General features: G+C 38.8%; 1 protein-coding gene across 1 annotated transcript; it reads left to right on the top strand.

The window, feature by feature from the left end:
* Window positions 1-8581: 8581 nt before the first annotated feature.
* LOC136300278 (testis-specific serine/threonine-protein kinase 1-like) lies at window positions 8582-9601 on the top strand. The gene has a single exon (XM_066202554.1). It carries the CDS (start codon window positions 8582-8584, stop codon window positions 9554-9556), a length of 975 nt encoding a protein of 324 aa, XP_066058651.1. The 3' UTR covers window positions 9557-9601.
* Window positions 9602-9864: the final 263 nt, after the last annotated feature.

Below are 9864 nucleotides of genomic sequence, written 5' to 3' on the forward strand. Positions count from 1 at the left end.
ATAACTTCAGGATTAGGAAATTTATCTCTCCCAATGCTGAAGTGGGGAAATGAGCAATAGCTCATAAAGCAAAAGTGGTGTTGGAATCCATTCATTCCCTGATGACCTTGTCTTGGCATTGAACTTCAGCTGGCACAGAAATGCGGGAGAGAACCAACAGTGCTTACTGATGAAACACATAGTGAATGCAACCTGCTTTCTGGAATATTTTGTACCTTGTGCAAATGTTTTGATTTTCTGATATCTCATTAATTCTGTTGCTTCTCCGTTAGTGCAAGAAGACTAATTTTTTAATAGTTTTAGCAGCTTTTTATACTCCTTTATAACATGCCAAAAGTTTAAAAAATTATCATGATCCTGATATAAATTCCACAGCCATTAAGCTGTTAATATCCAAAAAACTAATTTAAAACTACAGAACTCATTTTGACCTGCAACACAGTGGAAACTTATTACAATAGATAAAAAATTATGCCTTGAAAACTTCATCTGTTTTGTAGCCTACTGTAGCTGAAATAGACTTATACGAAAAAAAATTAATGCATTCAAACTAAAATTTAAGTGGCCCATTCTCATTTACTGCCTGGAGTAATTAGATTTTTTTTTTCTTTTTTAGAGTTCAATTACATTTAAAAAATACTGTTTGTTTTCTTTCACTGATATAATGAAATGGGGATAAAGATCACCTAACACTTCAGCCAGAGGGTTCTTTTAATGCTTATGAGATGAAGAGCACATAGATGACAGCAAGAAAGAAGACATGGCTTTTTGTACTGCCATGAAATACGCTGAATATATGACTAAGAAGTTGTTAAAAGGCAAAGAAAAATGGTTGAAACAAATTGGGTTTGAGGCTATGTGAGTATGTTTCACTAGGAACATCCTTATTACTTTAAGAAAGAGGAAAAATATCCTGAGCTTTGAAAACTCAGATAACAAACGCTATTGAACAGGAAGATATGCTTAATCTCTAAATTAGTGTCCTTTAATTCAATAGGGTCTATCAGGCTCTGTTTCCAAACCTGGTTCACAATACAATTCATTGTACCCAAGAGAATAACAGAAGGGACTGATTTTACTAGTTCTACCAAAATTGGGGAAAACATGCTTGTACTGAATCAATTTACTGACTTGAAATGTTACATCTCTAAGATAAGATTGTACATAACCACACAGAACTCTGTTGTCTCTGAGTTATGCCAAGGTAAGAAATACATCAAACATGAAATACATCAACTGGTTATTGATTATTGGTTATGTAGTCACTCAATGGACAGCAAAAGACAATAGTGCTGCTCACAGTGTTTTTTGTCACCTATTTTCTATTTTTATTTGAATAGAGCACAGCTTTGTGAGCTGAACATAGATATAAACACTTGAAACCATCAGTCCTGTGCTAATTTTATCTTAATGTCTGTTTAAAATTTAGTTGCTGGTCATGATCTGTCATATAATCAACTAAGGAAACTAAAATTTAAAGCTAGATGCTGTTTTTTAGCATGGAACAGAGCTATCAGTTCCAATAGAGTCAAATGAAAATGTCCAGAATGACAGAAAAGGAAAATGTCTTTTAAAAGACATTAAATTACTAATGTAATTCCCACAATCTGAATAATTATCTGTAAAGTTAAATACATTTGCATAAAATATTTTTCTTTTAATGGTACCACTGAGAAATTAATAGTTTTATGACTTTGGTAATGTTCAGAGACAGCTGTGCCTGTGATCTTGCCCCTTTATGAACACTATTAATCAGCATAATTTCTGACACAAACACACACAAAAGAAATAAATGCAGGAGGCAATTAAAATGTTATTTACCTTATTGACTTGTGTTCCTACCTGTCCGTTCCACCTGTGGGTGCAGCTCCCACCCAGCCTGACTGATCCCCAGCGGGATCTCTACACTCCAGTCTCTTCTTATCTGCCTTTGATCATCAGGAAACATCTACTGGTATAATAACTCTTAGTATTATAGCCATTAGTTTGTAAGTAATTGGGGCTGACAAGACCTTTCAATTAACAACAGTTGGTTTAGCTGCATTTACTGATTCCCTTCTATATTACTTTGTTGGCCTGCTTGAGAAATGTTTGGAGTAGAAATACTCCTCTGCCACATTGTTTTCTTTTCACTCTGTATCAAAAACTAGGTGCAAATGATTATATTTTGCACAACCTGAACATCCACTTATATTATTAATAAATTCCAACTGTGTCATTTCTGAGTGCCAGAATCCCTTTCCTGTATGCATAACACCCCAAAGGTACATTTATTTATTTATTCCGATTATTTTATTCCAATTTCTAATCTTAATAAATATTTTCCTTCTTAGTGTAATTTCATTACATTAAGAACTAGAATGGAACCCAGATCCTTTTCTTATGAATGTCACAAAAAATTCGAGGTGCCCATTGTTTTCTGTCCCTCTCCCAACAGGATCAATATTGTCAATTCAGTTATACAAGATGTTTTAATTTTTAAGTCATATGGTCCAAGTCAAAATTTTTAACTTGCCTTTGAAATTCTTAGTTTAACACAAAAACTTTTACACACTGCAAAGTGTAATAATGGGATAATATTACTGAAAGAACACAGAAAATCTTCTGCTTTACTTGTAAGAGTTAATGTTTCATTTAAATACTTAGTCCATTTGGAGATGTAGAAAGAGCATGATACTAAAATGTTTATGTTAATGCATTTTGCCTGATAACCCTGTTCATATTTGTTTACAGTTCAGCAGCACATTAGCAGTAAAGTAGAATAAACAGCATAAAGCAATGGCGAGACTTGACTGCCTTAACACAAATAAGGGAAAGGTTTCACACCACACTGAATTTATATTAAAACCTCTCCGTGATTTTGAGAGGAGCATACACACAGACACAATTAGAAAAGGCAGAATAAGTCCTAAATTAGCTCTGTGAATTCTGTATGGCTTACCCTTCCTAATGCTCCACACCAATAAACTGTTGGAATAATCCTGCTGGTGCCAAGGCTCCCATTGTCTTTAATAAGCTTTTCCATTTGCAAAGCCAGTGCAGTCTCATGCAGGCAGGTAGAGGGTAAAAGCAGAATATTTAATGGGAAGTGGCAGTTCTGAAGGAACAGAGCTATTTCTGGGTCCACCAGGAAAAGCAGTCCTGCAATGGCCAAAACACAATAATCATCATCCAAAAGCCAATTGGCAGGAGAAGTTCAATAAGCTTTACCCCTTTATAAAAACCTCATTAGCTTGATTTGGCTTCTATTATGCTATTTTCACAATCCCTGTCTTCAGCCATTGTTCTTCCCCTGTATTCTCTGGGTTACTCACAATTACAGTTCCACTGTAAGACCTCAGCAGAAATGAGGCAGCCCTTGCATTTCAGGGACAATGCAGAGGCTTTTCCACTAATTCAGTCTTTGACAGACAAAATTATTGTATCATTTGTATGCAATATTGTGAATATCTCCAAAGAAACACAGCATTACTTATTCACAAACGAGACTCTTTGACCATTAGGAAATGCCAAAGTGATGTTGGGGTACTTACACCGCTGTGTCAAAAACCTGGGACCAAAATTCATCACAAAGTCTGTTTCAGTTTTGCAGGGAAAAAGTCAGAATTAGGTCACTGTCACACCGGACCCAGCCTCAGCTGCCTGCCACAATTTTGATACCATCACACAGCTCTGTAGTGCAAAATAAAACGACTACATTAGCAGCTGTCTCCTGAAAAGCAGCTTAGCTCTTTCCAAAGCCAAAAACCAATTAGCTAACACCTACCAGAGAAATTGAGTTTGAAGAAAAATCAGTCAACACGTTAAAATATAAAACAAAATCTGGGAACTTGATGATCAGAGATGCCATTTTCATCACCTCCATGTTCCATGCTTGCTGTTCCATCTCTTTGCAATGAATCGGTGGCCTTTGTCCAGGTGAGATGTCTGCAGAAATGCAAGGATCCAAGGAGAGGTGAGGAATGCAGGCCTGGTGCAATCCAGGCTCCAAGGAGCAATCACCAGGGCAACAGCATCTGATGCATCCTTCAGGGCAGCAGCTTCCCTGCAGTGAAGGGACAAAGCATAATTTATCTGACTCACAGGTACTTATGTCTGTTCGCTGCCCACCACAGTCTACATCCTGGTTTTATTATGGAAAATAATGGAGGGTAAAACACAGTCACTGCTAAAAAAAAAATCAAAACTTCCAAATTAGGGGTTTGAGCAAAACTAAAAAACTGTTTTCAAATCCTTACAAACAATATTTCTTATTGTACATGATGACTTCTACCCCAAATGATTTAATGTGGTTTGATCTGTACCCAGGAACTCCTAAGATTAACAAAATTACTGACTTGCAAATTACCTGTAGATACAGTTAATGATTTCCAAGATTTCTTGTTATTGAGTTTACCAACCTTCAGACTATTAAGTACACATCCAAGTCAATTTTTTCTTTAAACTTGTGGGCTAATGTTTGTCTTTTGCTCTACATCATCCTTTTGGACAGTTCTAAACACAGTTTAGACACTAAACCTTCATTTCCTTTAATTAGTTACCCACCCTCTGCTGTCACTTTTTTAAATGTATGTAAACATCTGATTTGACAATTATTTTCATAGTAGTTATTTTATTGGAAATGTCTTTTTTCTTTTCCCCACAATCTCCTAATTTCTTTTGCAGAAGTCTCTCAAGAACAGAATTGCACCGGTATCAAGGCAATAATCGGAGTTATTTGGAAGTGTTTAGCTTGTTAGTTGTAGTGCTCCTGAACATGATTCCTTCTGATCCAGGTCATCACACTGCTGCTCTCTGCTGTCCATAAGAAGAATCCACATGAAATTGTTACAAATATATCATTCATTTTAGACTCCATAACAAACATCTGTACATGGCAAATTTTTCATTTCTAATTTTTCTTTCTTGCAAAAATCAAATGTAACTGTAGCTGGCAAGAAAATCCACATAATTGCAAATGCCATGAGTTAAACATGAGAAGAATCAGAGGGTTTTGCAAAGCAGTTGTACTCACACTTGAATTTTGTACTAACCATGAAATACATGCTCACCTTTAGGCCTTAATTCTTCATTTCTGTTTTACCACGGCCTGATGAAAAATTCATTGAACAAATACTTTTCAGTGTGTAATGAATGAATAATTAGGTCCAAATTTCCACACTGCAAGTGATCTCTGCATAGGCTGACTTCAAAATAGTACAGAGAATATAGTTGTCACTTTAACATTAGTTTGCATATTTTCCATCAGGACAAGGCAGAAAATGAAACTTTTAAGAACAGGAAATCCCTAACCAGCTCAAAGATTTAACAAAAAAAAGATGAAAAACATTTCCATCCTTGCATGATTTTTAAATTGGATGACTTGAAGTCATTAGAATGAGTACACTTGCAGGGCAGGAATTCTTCTAAAGGAAAAATCTTTCAGAGTAAGACTTTATATTGTCCTGGGTTCTCCTACCTACATTTTGAGAAGAAACGCTATACAAGAAACAGAAAACAATTCTTGTCCATGATAAATTTAATTGTGTGAATACATGTACCAGGTCAAAAACCTGTAGCTGATACAAATACAGTAACACTTGCGAGAACATAGGTTTAGCCTATAATAAGAAAAAGGATACAACTAAAACATGAAATTTTACAGAAAGTAGGATTAGGTGTTTCCCATTCCTTTGGCTTTATTCCCCTGTGATTCAGTTAATGCCGCTCCTTTTCCCCTGCCCGTCACTTATCATTTCACTTTAATGGTACCACCCATGGCCTGCTGAATGAAACTCTTCAGAATCCCAAAAATCGTTAGTTATGACTAATTATATGCGCAACACCAAACAGAGGCACTGCTACAACAGAAGTTGTGAGTCTATTTTTGCATGGGTAAATCAGAGATACCCTGATTTAAAGTTTGGCTGGAAACACAGTGAGCCTATTTAGATTTGGGCCTCTTGCTCCAAAAATCCCTCCATCCATTTTATTTAGGATGCTTCTTCTGTTCCAGTGTCCCTGATACGATGGGGAAAAGGGCCTCTGTAAAAGCCTGAGAAAACACCAACCGAAACAACTCACAAACACAAATTTTGCTGCATTCTGAGTTAACAATAGCAGCTGGATTGTCCCCAACACATGGATGGGATTAGTCAGTCTTCCAGGTGCTCGTGGCTACAAGCAATAAACAAAACTGTCTTAATTACGATTTAACATAAATTAGGATTAGCAGAGCCAGGGAGGCTTAGTGGGTTATCAGCAGCATGCATTTTACCCAAGCTAGCATTTTGTGTGCTCTCAGTTCCACCATCTGTTTATCTCCTCGTGTAGGTTGACTCTGACACAAAAGGATTTCATGACAGGTAAGGTTGGATTTATTGAATTCTGTATAGAATATAAACCTAAAAGAATTACCACACAAGCAGCCATGCACTTCATCCAGCATGTGGGATTTGTTTTTAATTAAACTGTTTGTTTTCAGTTTAAATGCCTAAAAATGCCCTTACAGACTGTGAAGAAAATGTTCCCCAAGTAGTGGTCAATACCTGTGACGATTTCACAGAAACAGTCTGTTCTCATTTTGGTTTTGTGCAAGGTTCTTATGAAACCTGGACTCTTTTCACACTTGATATTCACAGCTTGTACTTATTCAAAGAACTGTATTCACAAGCAAAATATTAAGAAAAAATTTTAAAGGACTTTTCTAGTGTTCTTAGACCCATAAACTACAAACCTAAAACACAAATATGTTTAAAAATTGCTTTAAAATTTTCTCTTTTTTTCTTTTCGCTTGTCTTTGGTTTTTTTCAGTCCTAATTCACTGAACATTTATTGTGGAAAACTATTTTGAGAGGTCTTAGAATATAAACTCTTGTCAATCCAGAGAAAAACATCCACAAAATCCAAGTCCACCCAGTGGAGAAGAACATGAAAGAAAAGTATTTCAACTCTGAAAACTGAAATCCCTAATTCTGACCCAAGCAATAAACAAAAACACCTTTGGGTCATTTAAAAAAAAAAAAAAAAAAAAAAAAAAAAAAACAAAAAAAAACATTCCACTCACTAAGACTAGCAATTTGCTTTTCAGTTTCCCCAGTCTTGCCAGATTTAGGCAAAATAAGATGAATAGAGTTGTCATCACCAGGATGTTTACATTCTCACAGGAATATCAGCAACTCCAGCTCTCCTACAATGCAGAACTACAGAGGAGAACAGAAAGCAGCGGAGAAATCAGACCACACATTGTAATTCTACATTAGGACTTGCAGATAAGATCTTGAACTTTAGGAACAAAAAACCCACACGTGCAAGGTTGGAATTAAAAGCCAACCTGAACTTTGTATCTCCAGAGATATTTTATACAAATAAATCATGTTTTAGAGTTCCTTCAGACATTGAAAAATATTCCAGGAAATTGCCAAGAAAGAATTTGATGCCAGCAGAGTACTTCCTGTGACAACACTCTAAAAAATCCATTGAATTTATTGTGTGATAATTCTTCCGTATTAGAAAACCAGGACAAACGTGTTGTCAAATCTCCGTGGAAAGAAATCATAAATACTAAAAATCAATACCTAATTCTGGGAAGGCTGGAAAACCCTTTTAACAATCTCATGGTTAAACCCCAGATGGTGACTGAGCCTCACAGCAGCCTCTCACTCACTTTACCCTGGGTGGGTTGGGGAGTGAATAAAAGAAAACTCATGGGTTGGGATAAAGGCAGTTTAACAGGTAAAGCAAACCAAGGAACTCTGATACTGTGATACACGTGGCCAGAGTGTAATAAACCACGTGCTAATGTTTCAATCTCTGAGGTACCAGTCCTGTCAGAGAAGTGGCTATAATTAATTTGAGCCAGACTGCTCCTCAGAAGTGTTTTGTAAATCAAAAGGTTTAATAAGTAAAAGTACCAAAATAACAAACATTACAGAAAGCAAATAATAAACAGCATTACATAACAAAGATATAAAAACAGCCCCCCTACTCTGATCATCTTAAGAAGAGAAATACCATTTTAACATGAGAAATTATCTCCATTTTCTGATTGCCACGTGTGGACTCGATATTTTCTGAGCTTGAGAAGAGCTAGCTCTTCTCCAGGGAAACTTTTCAACAGTTTTGCTTTTTCCCAAAACAACCTCGTGTAGACACTATTCCTCTCCCACAACAACAGGTGCTGTTTGCTATTTCTGTTACTCAGCCAATGGGAGAGGTGTCAGCCCTATGGAGCAATAAGGTGCTTTTTAGTGCAGCATGTTATAAAAGGGCTGAATAAATTGTAAATAAACCTTCTGGTTTCTACTGCCTTCTGACTGGAGTCAAGCATCTTTATTTCATGCCCTATCCCGACAGCCACGCATGAGGGCGAGCCTCAGTGACAGCACAGAGCAGCCAGTGCCCCCACGGCGAGTTTTGTCCCCTGTGATGTCACAGAGCAGCCCCATGAAGCAACAGAAAGCTCCTCCCAGCTCATGAGCTGACCCACACACCCAGCCCACAGCAGTGCCCCTGGCAGCCAGCACCAGGCATGGAGCACAGCCCACCAAGCACAGGATGCAGAGCAGCTCCCGCTGGGGCAGGTCCCTGCAGGTCTCCCAGCATGGACACTGTGGTGCTTAAGAAGAGGGGCTACAGCCTGGGGGACACTCTTGGGGAAGGCTCCTACGGCAAGGTGAAAGCTGCCTACAGCCACCGCCTCAAGCGCAAGGTGGCCATCAAGATCATCAACAAGAAGGAAATGTCTCAGAACGTCCTGGAGAAGTTTCTCCCCAGGGAAATGCAGGCCCTGATGGAGCTGCACCACCCCTCGATCATCGAGACCTTTGAGATTTTCGAGACATCCACTGGGAAGGTGTACATCGTGATGGAGCTGGGGGAGAAGGGCAGCCTGCTGAACTACCTCACCAGCCAGGGCGCCATGGAGGAGAGCGTGGCCCGCTGCAAGTTCCAGCAGCTGACTTCTGCCATCAAGCACTGCCATGACTTGGACTTTGCCCACAGGGACCTGAAATGTGACAACATCCTTCTCGACAACGACCTCAACTTCAAGCTGTCAGATTTTGGGTTTTCAAAACCTCTGGCTCGGGATGAAAACGGAAAGACCGTCCTCAGCCACACTTTCTGTGGGTCTCTGGCCTACTCAGCCCCCGAGCTGCTTGAGCACATCCCTTGTGACCCCAGGATTTCAGACATGTGGAGCCTGGGCATCATCCTGTACGCAATGCTTTTTGCTTTGCAGCCCTTTGACAGCTCCAACGTCAAGGAAATGCTCCAGGTGCAGAAACAAAGGAAGATTCCCTTCCTCAAGTCCAAACATCTCTCTGCGGAGTGCAAGAACCTCATTGCCAACCTGCTCCACCCTGACGTGACTCAGAGGCTGCGCATAGATGACGTTTTGAAACACCCCTGGCTGCAGACCCCAAAGCTCACGCACAACCTGAGAGCTGCAGGAGAGAGTGACCCCAAAGCCTGTAGCAAGAAGAGCCCAAAAAAACACAGGATGTCCAATCCCATTGTGCGTAAGTGTAAGAAGTGGTGGAGGAGGTCGGATCCCCTCAAGGATAGTTTCATTTAACAGGGCCACAAACTTGGCCTCACCTGTGGACTGCGTTAGTTTAAAACTCACATTAAAGACAACCTGTCTAAAATTCCCTGTGGCAGACGTGTCCCCGCTCCTGCACTGGAAGGAAGAGTTTGACACTGCCAAAGTCAGGACTGTGAAAGACAGAAAAGGGGAAATAAAGAGGGAGAGAAGTTTTACAACATGTAAACAAACTGCAGAGGAGCACTTTGTATGTATTTAAAGGAGGAATGTATTCCAAACACGACAATGCAATTTTTTTATATATCTGAATATCATTCCTGATATTCATATATATATAT

Source organism: Chamaea fasciata, unplaced genomic scaffold, assembly GCF_029207755.1.
Source record: "Chamaea fasciata isolate MVZ Bird 193981 ecotype frontalis unplaced genomic scaffold, bChaFas1.0.hap1 SCAF_22, whole genome shotgun sequence".
Taxonomy (NCBI): Eukaryota; Metazoa; Chordata; class Aves; order Passeriformes; family Sylviidae; genus Chamaea; species Chamaea fasciata.

Excerpts from the sequence above, each read along its gene's own strand:
- LOC136300278 (XM_066202554.1), top strand. The coding sequence starts at position 8,582 with ATGGACACTGTGGTGCTTAAGAAGAGGGGCTACAGCCTGGGGGACACT.